At 39.5% G+C, this 15,498-nt stretch overlaps 1 protein-coding gene across 2 annotated transcripts; it reads left to right on the plus strand.

Annotated features, from left to right (window-relative positions):
• The first annotated feature begins 3,670 nt into the window (after nucleotides 1–3,670).
• On the plus strand, nucleotides 3,671–14,852 carry LOC117209625 (interferon regulatory factor 2-binding protein-like B). 2 transcript variants are annotated; one of them, XM_033451857.1, is made up of 5 exons: nucleotides 3,671–5,208; nucleotides 12,802–13,010; nucleotides 13,317–13,503; nucleotides 13,811–14,055; nucleotides 14,151–14,852. In XM_033451857.1, the coding sequence occupies exons 1-5, from the start codon at nucleotides 4,497–4,499 to the stop codon at nucleotides 14,289–14,291; spliced, it is 1,494 nt and encodes a 497-aa protein (XP_033307748.1). In that variant the 5' UTR covers nucleotides 3,671–4,496; the 3' UTR covers nucleotides 14,292–14,852. The 2 variants fall into 2 exon arrangements, with proteins under 2 accessions (XP_033307748.1, XP_033307749.1); XM_033451858.1 differs by having other exon boundaries at nucleotides 3,693–5,208; nucleotides 12,802–12,953.
• Nucleotides 14,853–15,498: the final 646 nt, after the last annotated feature.

Genomic DNA, 15,498 nt, shown 5'->3' on the forward strand with positions numbered 1-15,498 from the left:
CTCGCAAAGATATTCGAACGCGTGCTATAGAAAATATTCATGGATGTTTTATGCGCGTTTTGCGAAACTTTTTGAAACATCGCTGACACTGTAACGAGGCTATCGTTATTACATTATATCAAAATATGAAATCAATCAGAATTTAGAGATTACGACACATTCCTTGCAAACATATTCTTAATAAAAATCTAATACACAGGATAAACAGTGTCAACATATAAATAGCGCTAAATATAGTTCCACTAAATATCGTTACGTACCAACATGATCGATAATTGACTATTCAAATATTTCGATGATCTTTGCGGAGTGTATGTTTACGATAAATGCCTCGTAAAATTTATATACATTTCCTTGTTATATATCATTTCAATTTCTACTAAAATAACGATGATTGTCGTATCCCATTAAATAGCTGAATGAAATGAAATTGTAAAATATTTCGTATTACACGCATAATATATTCACTGGAAGTTTGCATAAGTGTTCAAATATTATCGTGAGTCATCGTACATGTTTTTCAGTAATCTCGCAGTATTACATAACGTTCGATGGTAACAAGAGACGCATCTATCCGATCGTACATCCGCATAATTGCATTTCACTGCACTCGTGACGCTGTGCAGACAAATTAGAAATTAAAGCATATTAAAGAAGGCGTCATCGAGCCAGACACGTCTACCGCGTGTCTCGGCGAAGCGGAAATAATTTTGCAGCGCGTCGCGCTAGATAAAGTCGCCCTATCAGTCGCCCCTATGAAATATGGTAGCCTAGTGCGGCTGATACTTGTCGCTATTATACACACGATATTTTTGTAAGTGTGCGTACCATCAATATGCAACGTGCCATGCAAAATTGTCGCACGAGCATACTCGGGAAAGTAATTATGTAAATCTTGCGCTGACACAGAACGTGCAAGGGTTAATGGATAAAATCGTATCATCGAGTAGACTGACAAAGTTATTTGTCCCTTGTCTGTAAATAGATATTCGACGCGTTTCATGTGTTTCGAGAGATTAACGGTGAACTATTGCAGCCTTGCACATGGCCGTGTTATCGACAAACTGGTCGTATTAAAATTACCAATTGGCTAAATTTGCGGCCGGTTGTTTGACACACTTGCACGGATGCTTATGCAAAGCATCCGGATACTTTAGTCGATTTTATAGTAACAGTATGTGAATTTTAGCAAAACGTACAAATTAATATCAAATAGGATAATCGGTTGACTCATAATCTACCATATCGATACGTACAATTTCATTTGTTTTATTATCAAAATTGTTGTTACGTAGGAGAATTTATTAGTGCTGATAGCTCGTAACTCGCGACTCGTTAAATTTCGCTGATAATATTGGTTCGACCGTGCCGATCGAGTTGCAATAGTAGAAACTAATATACCTTCGAACGAAACTATGCGGTCATTCATTTTTTCTCCGTTTCAGCTCGCACGAATTGTATAACGTTGCCGGTAAAATTTTTTCTCTGACTGCATCGCTGCATCTAAGCTTTGCGTTACGAAGTCATGTCGTACTATGATGTCAGAGTGATGTCATTTCTTTGTAGATACTCGATATTTGTACATTGTGTAAAACTGTGCGGCGAATATTATAAATAATTTACAATTGCGTTTCTTTTTTTAAACTCGTCGCAACGGAATAAATATGCATCTGCGCGCATGCATAATCATGCCGCTTGTATTCCCTGTATCGTGTTAAAAACGATAGGAACACTTTTTAGAATAGTCGAAGCAAGCTAATGAAAACGCCTATGTATAAACAGCCCGGTGTTCGTTAGTTAGAAATTTGGAGAATTTTCACCAGTGTCTGGTTATTTTTGACTTATGCGCACACGTGAAACGTTACTTCCACAGATTACGTGATTTTTTATCGCGTTTTAACAGCGCAAGATATAAAATCGATTTCACCATCGCGTACGATGTTACAGATGACGAAAAGATACATACTATCGCGCGAGTGATACGGTAATCACATAATTTAATATTTCGATAAGGTGATACTATCTTATCGTGGCTTTCTTTTTTCTTTTCTTTTATCGTTTTTCAAGGGGATTAATTTTTCTATTTAAGTTGCCAAGGTATTACAAAATACGGCATAATATCTCTACTATCGGTACGATCAATAAAATTAAAAGTGGTGAGAAAGAGTTCAACGACATGGATTTATCAGCGGTGATCTGTAGAGGATAATCTGAGGTTTCATCACGCGCAGTTCGTCGCGCTGTAACGACAGCAACGCAGTCAATAACCAAACTATCTACTCTAGATGCCAAGCCTCCTGTGACCGTTATCTCGTATTCCCTTATCGCGAAAAGCCCGATAAAATGGCACGCCATTATGCGATCATTGGATTCGTATTATGGTATGAATAGCCATTGTTTATATCGTTTGGCTTAAGCAATTTCGTTTAATTGCATCTGAACATTGCAATTCATACGCTTCGTCAACGAATCAAAATCGTTGATCAACAACGATTACGATAAAGAAGATAAAATTGGTGAATGGCGGCGTTAAGATTGCCACGAAAAAAAAACGAGAGAATCGTGTCTACGATATCTCGTACAATTGCTTTCGAACGGAATCTTTTAAATCGTCAGTTTGTTATGTAAAAGATTAGCAAGGCGATTGTAAAATAAAAGTGAAAAGTTATCGGTTGAATAGGTTTGAAAATTAGTTTGCGAAATATCCTATAAATATACTGTTTAGTATAAATCAAAATATATAATGCATAAATTAATATGGAAAATGTAACACAGTTCGATCGTTTGCATAATGCAAAAGGAAAGCAAACTGAGAAGATTAACGTAATTGGAATCTGCAGCGACAACTTGTCGAGAATGAAAAAGGCGTGTTTTTAAATTCTAATTATTACGTAACGGTAGGTATAACGTAATGCTAATTATGTTATAAATATATAGCCGACTGCTTAGAACTGTATACACACTAGAGTCAGTTGTGAGGTAGTAACTAGCATTGCTATACGTGTTTGTGCGTTATACTGTCTCAGTTAAGTACATTAACAAACATCGAGCACAATTAGAGCGTAATCGGATTTTAGATTCCAGTTCATATTCTGTTAATTAAACCAACAAGGACGATATACGGTTGTATTTCTTAGTAGGCACCATTTTACCAGGCGAACTAAAAATCCAGATACCACATGCAGATTAGAATGGGTGGAGCCCTTTTCAATTTTTCTACGTGCACGTACATGTACATACGTGCGTATATATGTATATATATATATATGTGTATATATATATATGTATAATACAGCAAAAGATCGCGTCGCGAACTCGAATTAAAAACAGTAACAAAAGTAACCTGCAGGAGGTATCCAGCCGGCTGAATAATCGTCGGTTTAATCCGCCAATAAATTATAAGATCCCATCCATATTCAGTAAAATCGAAGAGTAGTTCGTTAACAGCATTTTCTCGAGTGTAAAGTGGACCTCTCGTTGCGAAGAGTGGGTACGGAGCGCGAGTGCGCGCGCGTGTTATCGTCATCTTTTTTTCCTCGGTTCTCTCTTCCCTCTCTGTCTCACTTACTCTATGTTCGCATTCGAGTCCCGGTCGCTGACTACGTGTCCCCTAGGGCAGGCAGCCGGTACGCATGCGCAGCTTCGCGATTATGACGTCATGCACCATGACGCCACAACGCCCGATTGGCGGAGCGCGTCGTAGCCGCCGTTGTGTCGTCGTCGTCGCGTTGTCGGACAGAGGTGTGCGGAGAGGCGAAGCGGGGCCGAGGAAAAGGCAGGGACCGGCGAGGGGGGAAGAGAGCGACACCCGTAGCTCCGCTTTACCGCCGCATTCTCGAGCGTTCGTCTCCTCGTACGGCAACCAGGCGAGCGAGAGCACGTCGTCGTGTCGCGCGCATACCATTATTTCGTGTCTCGTGTTCAACCTAGAATACGGTTTCTATTGTATACATATCGTACGTTCGCGCATCGGTGCTAATGGCGGTTAGTTGTTAGTCGGCTTTCGATTTACCACGAGAGTAAGTCGGTGGTAAAAATATCTGGCGTCCGAGTAACGTGTTCTTCTTTTTCTCAGCTCCGCCTTTACGGCGCGTCGCTCACTTCGGGCGTTGTTAATACGCGCTCGCTGAATTCCCGGCGTAATAACCGACAAACAATATCGGGCATCGTTTTCTCGTCGCGACTCGATCCATGTAGTTTTACGAAACCGAAGTGGAAAGGAAACGTGAAAGACGCGGTGGGAGTATAATTCAGTGATTTCTCTGCGAGTGAAGTTGATTTTTGACCTAGTGTTTATATGCGGTGACTAGCGCAATCTCTCATGCCAAATATGCTATAAAACCGATACTTTGTGCGTCTCGATAGTGCGTGAGAGATACATAAAAAAGAAAGAAAAAGAAACAGGATAGTAGACGTGATAAAGTGGATGTGAGTGATACGTTTTGGTACGTTGTGACGACTCGGCGGAGTACTCGCGGACGAAGAATTCGAGCAAAATGATGGGAAAGAGAACGCAGTGCTACTTGTGCGATCTGCCCAGGATGCCCTGGGCGATGATCACCGAATTTTCGGAACCCGTATGCCGCGGTTGCGTGAATTACGAGGGTGCCGACAGGATAGATGCAGTATTGGAATCGGCCAAGCAAATGAAAAAGGCACACGGATTCCACGAAGCCAGATCCTCCACATCGAAAACATATAGAGCAACTGGACACACCGAACACAACGGCGGTGCTAATTTGGATGTTCTACCGATACAGAATACCGGACAGAATCATTCGAGGCATCACAATATCGCCGGTTACTCGCAGCTTCATCATCGAAATTCTATCACAGAATTTAACTCGGGGTCGTCGAGACAGCAAATTTCTCGGCAACACGAGGAAACTCATGAGATAGCGAATGGCATGAGGAGTAATAACGTGAGAATCCCGAACGCCCACCTAGCCGCGGTGGCGCATCACGTGAACCTCAGCCACAACAGAGGCATCGCACAGCTCAAGCGAAGTATTTCCACTATCGACGAGGACGAGCACGCAGAGAAGAGGCTCACGTTGGAGGAGCAACATTCGGTCAGGCCGCCATTGACCAGAGGCGATTCTCTGCCAGCTGTAAGCCTTGCCGTCAGTTACGTGCAGGATAGAAGCAAGGAGAAGCATCCTGTGAGAGCGCCCAGTTTCGATACCGCCACTACATTTAAGACCAATGGTGAGTTACACGCGGAAGAACCGATCTGGCTGCTCGTGTTATGGACGCGTTTCCGCTTTCAAATTTGCTAGTCTCTTCGCCATCCTCGATTTCGACCAAGAATTATTTATGGCTGCAATGTTTATTTTTATAGAAGTTATATAGTTACTCTTATTAGGCATAGATATATTGTTTTACGAGGAATTAGATATTTTGGAAGACAGATGAAATATTCTACCCAGTAATGTTGTTGATATTTATAACCATCGAAGATGCATGTAACGTTATTTTAACCGGGCATCCCGATATTACGCCTCAATTGGTATCGTTCTGTTGTAATTGACCCACAAGACTTTAGGATCAGTTGCTTCATCTCAGAATACTTCGCTCTAATTTCTATTGCATATTTTACGTCATAAAGACCATTAATAACGTTTATCGTGTAAAATTGAAGATATAAAAATCAAAATTAAATACTGCAAAACTAAATATAATAACCAAACTTAAAACTAATCTCCGTTTCCTATCGTCCAATAACACCAATTGCCGGTTATGTTGAAATTGAGGTATTGGATTTTCTTCCATTTTGAAGCAGATGGTTTTTCTTGGTTGCTCTTATCGGCTGGTAGTAAAAATAGGTAAACGTTTGGTCGTGCGCGTGGCCATCTGGCACGGGAAAGGAACCGCGTGTATGAGTTAAAAGACACAGCCTTTGGGCTTCGGGGAATCATCCGCGCCGCAGTAAAAGGATGATACATCTCCCTTCTCTCTCTTCCTCCCACTATAAATCGGACGCGCGTTGCCTTGCGGCCTCCGAGTCAGCGCGCGTTTTTCTCTCTTCGTCTTTCCTTCGGCCAGTTCCTTCATTCTGGACGAACGGCAGTCGTCCAAACGCGTATAAAGGAGACGTACGTTGAGCACGTGATGGGACGACCAAAAGATACACCGAGTTGCCGTGCCGTACCGTGCCGTGACGTCCAATCGGATGACGTCACTCAGTATATTTAGATACAATGAATGAGTCCGTTGTTGCTCAATACAAATCTCATCGACCGTCGCAAACATTTTACAAATGTAATTTCGCTCCTGGATCGTAACCAGTCAGATATGACCAATCTCTTTAAAAAAATGTTGACCACAGACCGTCAACGTAACCTTCTATTTTATGGAATAAACATGTATATCCGTGGTGGGCGGGTAGAACAATGTACATAAGATTTATTAGTCTCGCAGACAACTATTTATAATGTTTAGTGCAATGTAAGATCAGGATTAGGTTTTCGAATGGTAAAGAAGTGAAACTGACTTGTACTAAAAGTATAAAGAAAACACCAACAATGTGGGATATTATAATATTAGCGTATTCCGTTTTTACCAGAATTTCACTTTATATTATTCTTTTGTCCGAGATGCATTTTCGAACTGTACCGAATATTATACACATAGAAGGTACAATTTTTGTGCAAAAATCGTTTCTTTTTCCTGTTGAAGTGCCGCGTCGCTACAATACTTTCAAAAACCGGTTCAACTTGTACGCGATATATTTTACCTTTTTTCGCGACTGCACCGCGAAGGTAACTGTAGCGTGGCCCCCTTTTTTCTTGCGCTCCTTTCCGTCGTACGTGGCTCATTGACGAGGCGGGTTGACGATGCTCGAGCCCGAGGTTCGCGTTTGCTGCGCCCGTACGTAGTACGTATGTATACCTACGTACAGCCGGGGTGACCTTGGTCATCGACCGTTATTTCGACACTGGCCACTTTCTAATTCGACCTTAACGCGCGTGTGTGTTTACGGTTATCGAGTGGTGGTTCGCTGCAGTCACCGAGGGAGGCCATCTGTCTTGTCGCCTCGCTCTTCGCTATAAATATTTCCTGGAAAATTTTCACCATTTCTCTTACGCCGAACAAAAGTTTAGTATCGTTCTCGTCGTTTCCTGAAACGATAGTGATTTATCGTTGCTTCAGCTAAGAAATAGAGATGAACAACTCGGATCCAACATTATTCTTGCTTATTAATTTCTTACTAGAAAAATGCCACTTTGATCGCTGTTCGTTGAAACGTCCACGGTAAATTGTAATTTAACACAAATATACTTATTATATTCAAAAGGATGATCATAAGATATATATATCTGATTTTATCCGATGAGTAATAGATAATAGCAAAGAATCGGTAGCGTAATGGATCAGTATCAGTGCCGTTATCAAACTTCAACAATTTTCTCCATTACCGATCTTGAAACGCTTGTTACCAGTTGAGTTAAAATTAAATTAGCGATTAACGGTCGTTATGGCGCCCTAAAACGGATTGGAAAACTGAAGAAACCGTTCGAACAAATCTAACGCTTTCTAAGAACCGTCTTACATAAAATAACCATAAGAAATACTTGAATCGAACGATCTGGACTAGATATACTAGGAGTCGAGGAAACACGTAAATTGCTGTCCGTAAATAACCTTGCAGAGGATTTGGATTAGTAGCGAAAGATAAAAATCTGGTTTACTGTTTGTCGATATTTCTAAATATTTGAATTGCCGCCTAAATGGATTCGGACCTATGCGTGAAACTATATAAAATTCCGAGCGATAACGACGGATATTCCGACGACTTACTTCTGTTTCCCGATCTTATCTAATCCTTTTTTTGTCCTTAGTAGTAGCGTTTCCGTTGGGAAGATAGGGTTCCCGTTTACGTACGCATGTTTCGATAAAAATAGATTAGCCGCTGGCAAAGATTAGAGTCTGGAAATAAACGTGGATTTTGAGAAAATTTTTGTAAAATAGAAAACCAGCCTTCCTACTTGTTTTCATTTTTATATCGTAAAAAGTGCTTTTTATGACCTTAGTAGAGGTTAGATTAAGTTGTTATTAATTTACTTTTAGAGTTTAAATGTCTCTTTCAAAGTTAATTCCGGTACTTTTTCAAATTATTTTTACGTAACTGTAAATTTATTGCAAATAATTTATTTTTGTATATAGCTAATACTGAAATTCGTTTTTAAGTACATATAGGAAGTTGCTATATTTTAGTTATTTTCGTAACTAAATATCGCAAGACGTGACAAACATTATAATATCATTCTCGTGTGCCCTTATCATATTAAAACAGTCGAGTCGGTATAATCCTACTGGCAATTATCTGACCGCTCGTGTGATATTTTCTCTCTCTAGTTATTTAAATTTATTGCTTATTTCACTCTATGTATGCCCGTTACGTTCTCTCCAGTCACTCTGTGCGCCTCTTCAAAGAGAGTTAACGTACATTAAGCACTGCTATTCTCTTTAACGAAGAATGAACGCGTAAAATTTCATAGATATATCCGACAAAGAAATGACTTATATCAAATAAACAACAGCCTACCTGTGCAATTAGACTTCTGATTTAATATATATTTTTATTTCGTTTCGAACTTCCTAACCTCTCAATTGATAAAAACGAATTAGCTCTTCACTTGAAAGAATTATTCCGTTTTAAGAATTCATTCATTTACTTATATTCGTTTAAATTACTATCTTCAACATTTCACGAGTATATTTATATTGACAATTTTAAGATTACCAAGATTAATAAAATAAAACAGTTGATAGGTTAGTATCGTTATCGTTCACCGGTTTTTAGAACGATATCACGTCCCGAAAAATAGTTATCGATTTTTCTCGTCGTTCGATGAGTCGTTTTAGAATATACGCGTAGCCACGTATGCGTTCATACGGGAGAGAGAGATGGATGAGAAATGACAGGCTGTCAGCAACGGTAGTAACCGAGTAACGAGAGCAGCAAGCTTCAACCGTGTTTCGCAATGATCGCCACGGTTCGCGGTTCTCGACTATGCTCGATCGATCGCGTACAGATAGAGACATGTATACATCGACTCCGTCCTACGTCACTGGACGGGTATCGCGTTCGTGTGCACGTCTCTTCTCGCCATGCCATATACAAGGTGTTGCAAAACGCCTTACAGAACTTTAGTCTGATACGATACGAGAATATATCTCTGTTAGAAAGCTTATACATATCGATAAAGACGTTATAGCTATCTATTTGGCGTATTACGATTTAACAGTACGGTTTTTATCGTTACTTTGCGTAAATAACAAAATAAATAAATACATATTTGATTTTATTTGTACTCTCTTACCACGTAATTTCTGTAGTTTACATAGCACGTAGTAAGGTCATGTGTTATTCAAATAATTAAATATTTCGACCAGTTGCAGAGCTAAACCGCATTGTTTTTCTCGTTTCACGGCCGATTCATCAAGGTTAATTTGAAGTTAATAGAAAACATAACCTAAAGCTGTGTTCTCACTGGAGCAACAATGAGAAACTTTTTGTTTCCTGTTATTGCTGCACATTTTAAACAATACTTACTTCATAAATACTTACTACTACTTGTAAAAACATTTGGTCCACGCTGAAGTAACGTAATCAACAGAATTTAGGTTGTTTCGATTTTAAACACATTTTTCCTTAAAAACAAGTATACACCGAAAGAAAATTTTTGTTTCTTATTTTTCCTTGATCTTTTGTCTGGATCGATCTGAACGGTAACAAGCAACAGTAACTTTTATTATTGGCAACAGAAACAATATGATGGAACAAGAAGAAACATTGAACGACAAATAGCAACATTTTCAAGGAACATGGAACGTTAACACAAAGTAGCAAATTATTATTTCAGTGAGGACGCAGCTTTAAAATAAACATTTCGGGACACTCTGTAGAGAGACGTTAGCCGTAAATGCGCGCATTGACGGCGTCAACGACGCGCTGGGAGGGTCATACTTTCGAAACAAGGCCACTATAGTCGACCGGTTAGCTGCGATATACAAAGCACAGAGTGTGACTAAGCCGGCCGCCTACGTGCATCATGCGATGTCTGTTACAAAACCGCGCATGCGTTTTTCTCGGGTCGGTCGCCCCTCTTGCTTCTCCTTATTCCGTGACCATCGTTCTCTTTCGTTTCCTCCGGTACAGCAGGAATCATCGCTGCTACGTTTCTTCGATTCAAGAGATAGATAGAGAGCGGAGACGCGCCAACGGACCTCGCTTCTATCAGAGTCGTCACGGAAAAGTACCGGTCACACATCTTCTCGATGGCAGACCACGCTCTAGTCGAGATCTCGGTGACTCGTATTCCTGTTTCTCTTCTGTGGTGGGGGTAGATACGTGCGGATGCTGCGTTCCACTGGAATATACAGGATTGCCGGTGGATATACTCGACTGAGATATCGCGTGTCACGGTCCTCCGTAGAACGTGACGAAACGATGCTTCTTTCTTAATATCGATCCGTTCGCTTATCTACTCGTACCAGGGGGAATGCGTTTCTTCGTATGTGGGTTCGGAAACGCGTAAACATCTTGCCAAGAAAAATAACGAGACACGCGATAACCGAGAAGTAGCACGTTGTCGGGAGAATTTCGTTGCGTAGCGCGGTTCTTGATAACATCGTACGTGGAACGGCAGAGTAAAGTTGTGAGATTGTCGCCGTTTTGAAATTGCCTTATTCGTGGAAGCCTATGGATTCTAAGTACGAATAATCAGTGTTGGATAAAGAAATTCCTTTCGCTTGCATTTTTCTGTATTTTATTTTCGTGGAGTTATTCATACGAAACATATTCATACATATTCATATAAATATCAACCGTATAAAAAATTTCTAATAATTATATTTTTTGAGAATTAACAATTTTGTACGGGTAATATTTGTATCAATTTTATACACATATACTCTATAGTACCATAAACGATGTATGTTTAAAAACAGAACGTATTTATGCTACAACCTAGTGTATATTATTGCGCTTTGCTAATATATATTACGAGTGTCAACAGCAGTAGATAGGAGCGCCATCAAACAAAGTATATCCAGTGGAGAATATGTTTGTCTTTTGTTTGTTGACCTTTCTTAACGTATAATCGATTAAGTAAAAGAAGAACGTACTTTTAAATAAGGGAACGGATCGTATTTTCCTGAAATATTAAATTAACTATCGGTATGCGTGCTTGTTATTTTGAGCAACATATTTATGAACATTGACAATGTAAAATAGCATTGTGATACCACACGGTAATTCCTAACCTAGAATCTTTTTTATTAATTGATATTATTTTAATATTATTTCAATGTTTCGGTCGCTACCCAAAATCAATACTCAAAATTATTTTTAAAATAAAGAAATATTTTGCTGAAACATTTTTAATTATAGCAATAATAACGCAAGAAAACATAGTAGATTGAATTCATAAAAACTTCAATTATTCCATGCGTTTATCTCTTAATTGATATGTCATCTTTATTTTGAAATCCTTTTTTTTTCGTTATTTAAATCTCAATCCGTATGTAATTATAATCTAATTACTTCATATAATAATTCTACAAAGATAATAATAAGGATAGATTTTTAGATAACAATTAAAGTAATAATGATTAAAATATACTTATTTTTTAATCGATGTATTGAAAATTCGAAAGTTAATTATTATATAGACATTTTGAGATATTTCTTATTCTAGTTGAATTACAATTTTGCAGTTATATCGGTATTTGCGCTTGTATTTTGGAATAATATTAATACAAGTAAAAGTAATTACTATAACATATATTTCATAAAAATTCCAAGCATTTTCTACTTTTATCGTCGAACGATGTATTGAAAATTCGAAGGCCAACGAGTATATGATATACAGTATCAATGTAATCGTACAGTCATATCTATACTATAGATAAACCGTACAGGTAACACGCGTATCGCGTGTTAATGGTTTTATCGTTGAAAGTGACCTAAGAATGGTATAGAAACGGTTCGTAAACAATATCAAAATGCGTAACCTCGCGATCTGTCCTGTAAACTGTAAGTGGTATTATATCGAGGTACGAGAACGCTCGATATTCCTCGGTGTAGCAGCAACAATCGCGCGCTCATGAAAGCAAATAAGTCACGAAAAGCACTTCGTATACAGCTGGCGACACAGATGGCACGTCTTGTATGTGTCGTTCGGTAGACGATCTCTCGTGGAATATCAATTTCACGCTAACGTTCGACTTAACCTATTGGACTTAACGGACAGCAGCTGTTTCGATTTGGTTGTAGACGGTTGGAAATCGGTCGAATATCCGTGTGTCACTATTGTCAGTCTATTTATAAAGATCCAGGAACGAGGCTTGTCTGCCCTCGATGCGACCAACGAATGACAAAAGTATACTCGTTTCAATTAGCATAATCACACGACGTTGTCCGTGCTGCTCTATGTAGAGGGGAAAGGATATCTATTTCTGTCTTCCAATGATCCATCGAAGTCTGCTCTTTTTATATGACGATGCTTCTAGGTTATGTTAGATAATTTATTTCGCGTGAAATTATATATTTTCGACAATTGACAATCATTCAGTCAGGTTAAGTTTAATAACATAGAATAGAAAGTGTTATTAATGTCTCCGTTCTTATACGACGATGCTTATAGGTTATCTCGAATAATCTGAATTATTTCGAACGAAATTTCTTTTTTCCGCGTTCAGCAATCGCTTGGTCGCGTTAATTTTAACGATACGCATAGAATAGATTGTGTTATATAGTGATAGCAAAAATGTTAAAGATTAATCGAATTTCAGGGGCGTACGTCGGTCCGTCTATCCCATTGGCACCGGCAAATGTGGCGGCAAACGGTGGAGGGTCTCCTCTTCGCCCGCGAACGAGCCCTCCACCACCGCCGCCACCGGCGCAAGAAGCCTCCAACGATAATCCACAGACGAATCACCACCAGGTAATCAAGCTCCAAATGTTAACGACCGCGTGCGAATACATCTATGAGGATAACAATGTTCGTCTAAGGATTCATTATTCTTTGCTATTTATACGTTTAACTCTCAACTGACATCGTTGGGTCACGAGATGATTACAACATTTTTGGTTAGGTTACTTGAATTTTCGATTTTAATTGCTTTAATTTGTACTTCATTTCTCACACTATCATATAAAATACTGTATACAAGTTGAAATGAAGCGTAGACTAAAATTCAGTAATTTAACCTAAAATCTTGTTGGTCATCTACGATCTAACAATACCATTTGGAGGTTATATGTTGCTCTATCCGATATGTATATTGAAAGGAATGTTGCGTTTTAGGGTTCGACAAATGGTCCGTCACCTATGGCTGCGCTCATGTCTGTCGCTGACAACTTAGCGTCGCCAGAATCAGTGCCACAGCCACCGAATAATCCGAGTCCAACCAGTAGAAGTCCACCGACCACGGCCACGAACGCTCAGCAACGCAGTGCTTCCAGAGGATCGCAGCATAGCCCGAACAGTTCAGGTAATTATGTCTGTTTCCTTTTTTTCTTTCTTTTCTTTTTTTTTCGTTTAAATCCTCAACTAGTATTTGTGGTGGTAGTATACGTTATATTTTACGCATCGCGAATCACCAATGATATCTATTTCGTACGATGTACAAATTAAAATGATGTACTTCAGAGTTAGATAATTGAAGTTAAATCTAATCCAAACTATGTGTTCGTCTACGATCCAATTGCACAAGTTGAGGGTTAAATGCCAATTACTATCGCGCATAAAATTGGTAGAAATACGTTAAATTAAATTGCGTGCGTACTAATTGATTACAGGATCCTCGGGTAGGAGATCCAATGGTTCAAGGCACGTGTCGTCGACGACTGTGACAACGTCGTCAGAAGGAGCAGTTGCCCAAGTCGCCGGAGCCGAACAAGTATCAGCACCGATATTAAAATGCACCCTGTGTCAAGAACGCCTCGAGGACACGCATTTTGTTCAGTGTCCCAGCGTGCCACACCACAAATTCTGTTTCCCTTGCAGCCGAGAAAGCATAAAGAGACAGGGTGCTGGCTCGGAGGTGGGTTTCCGACTGAAACATCTATTCTGCATCTAGAACGAACGATCGTCGTTCAATGCAACGACCTAATTTCACGTTAATTTCAATTGTTTCAGGTTTATTGCCCAAGCGGAGAGAAATGTCCACTGGCGAACAGCCAAGTGCCATGGGCGTTTATGCAAGGCGAGATAGCCACTATCTTGGGCGACGATACCACAGGCTCTGGGCTTAAAGTAAAGAAAGAGAGAGAAACCTAAAGATTCTCACGCTGTTTTAAAAACGGGGCTCAAATTTTGCACCCTCTTTGACGAGGGTTAATCATGGTGGAACCGTGAAGGTTCAACCAAAAAATACTTTTTGGTAACGGTGATGATACATGTTTGGCGACGATATTGCCAACATTATTCGATTCGAGCCAAAGACGTTGTCGGTGTAAATTGGAATTAATAATGAAGTTGTTGTCGGGGAAAGTGGACGATTTTTTTCAGCGGCGCGTTTCGCTGGGTGTTCTGTTCACCGAGACAACCGATTGTTTCGATCGATCGTTCGTTCGTCGATCGATTGTTTTTGACTGGTCTTGAGAAGAAGTCTTTGGCAATTTTTGACACGTTGGCGTCGGTCCTGCGCACGTGTATATATGGGATTATCATAGAACGGTTAATGCGCGAGGAAATAAAAAGAAACAGACGTGGCTTTTGTCGAATATGTACGAATAAACGTTAAAAGAAAACGCGAGAGAGATTTTGTGTCCGGTTTGGGTTTGTACTTAGACTCGATCGCCTTTCTTTATTATTTCTTGTGTCGCGAATGTTCTCGCGTTTTTTGAAACACTATACATACAGAGACGTTTTACACGCCGCACGCGCACGCGTGCTCGCGCACATACACACACACACACACACACGCACACACAATCTAAACACTTACATATATATACATAAAGTGCATTATGGTAACACAACACGGTACCATTAAAGTCAGGCGGTTGTATTGTACTTTATTTTTATTCACGCTATCGCGTGATCGCGGATTAACCCAAGTCGGGAGTATCGCACTTCGGTGTTCTGAAACTTATCGGACAAGTTCCCGATCGGTCGTCTTTTTCTAATCTTTTATTTGTATACTCTTTCTACTACTACACACTCATTGTATGATAGAAGAAAAGAAAAAAACATTGCGGACATATTTAGACCCAGCGTACGGGTTTTCTGTACATTATGTATATGTGTACATACCACGTTATTAATAAAACTTATGGATTAAAGGAGTAACCAGTTTTAAATGTACAAAAGAAGGAAAACTTACATTCGTTTTGCGTGTTATTCTATTAAATTATTTTTCTTTTTTGTTTCTCTTTTTCTTTCTTCTCGAATCATTTATAAGGAAACAAGAACCGTACGTTCAAACCATTGTAGGACGTTCGAGCGCATTTCGTTCGATTTTCCTCGTCATTTTCTCTTTTCC

The sequence above is a fragment of the Bombus bifarius genome, unplaced genomic scaffold (genome assembly GCF_011952205.1).
Source record: "Bombus bifarius isolate JDL3187 unplaced genomic scaffold, Bbif_JDL3187 scf7180000008178, whole genome shotgun sequence".
Classification (NCBI taxonomy): domain Eukaryota; kingdom Metazoa; phylum Arthropoda; class Insecta; order Hymenoptera; family Apidae; genus Bombus; species Bombus bifarius.

What these genes read in the sequence shown, in the direction of transcription:
- LOC117209625 (XM_033451857.1), top strand. Translation starts at nt 4,497, where the DNA reads ATGATGGGAAAGAGAACGCAGTGCTACTTGTGCGATCTGCCCAGGATG. An exon ending in ACATCTATGAGGATAACAAT is followed by an intron (nt 13,011 to 13,316) that starts GTTCGTCTAAGG and finishes GTTGCGTTTTAG; the next exon opens with GGTTCGACAAATGGTCCGTC. An exon ending in GCATAGCCCGAACAGTTCAG is followed by an intron (nt 13,504 to 13,810) that starts GTAATTATGTCT and finishes AATTGATTACAG; the next exon opens with GATCCTCGGGTAGGAGATCC.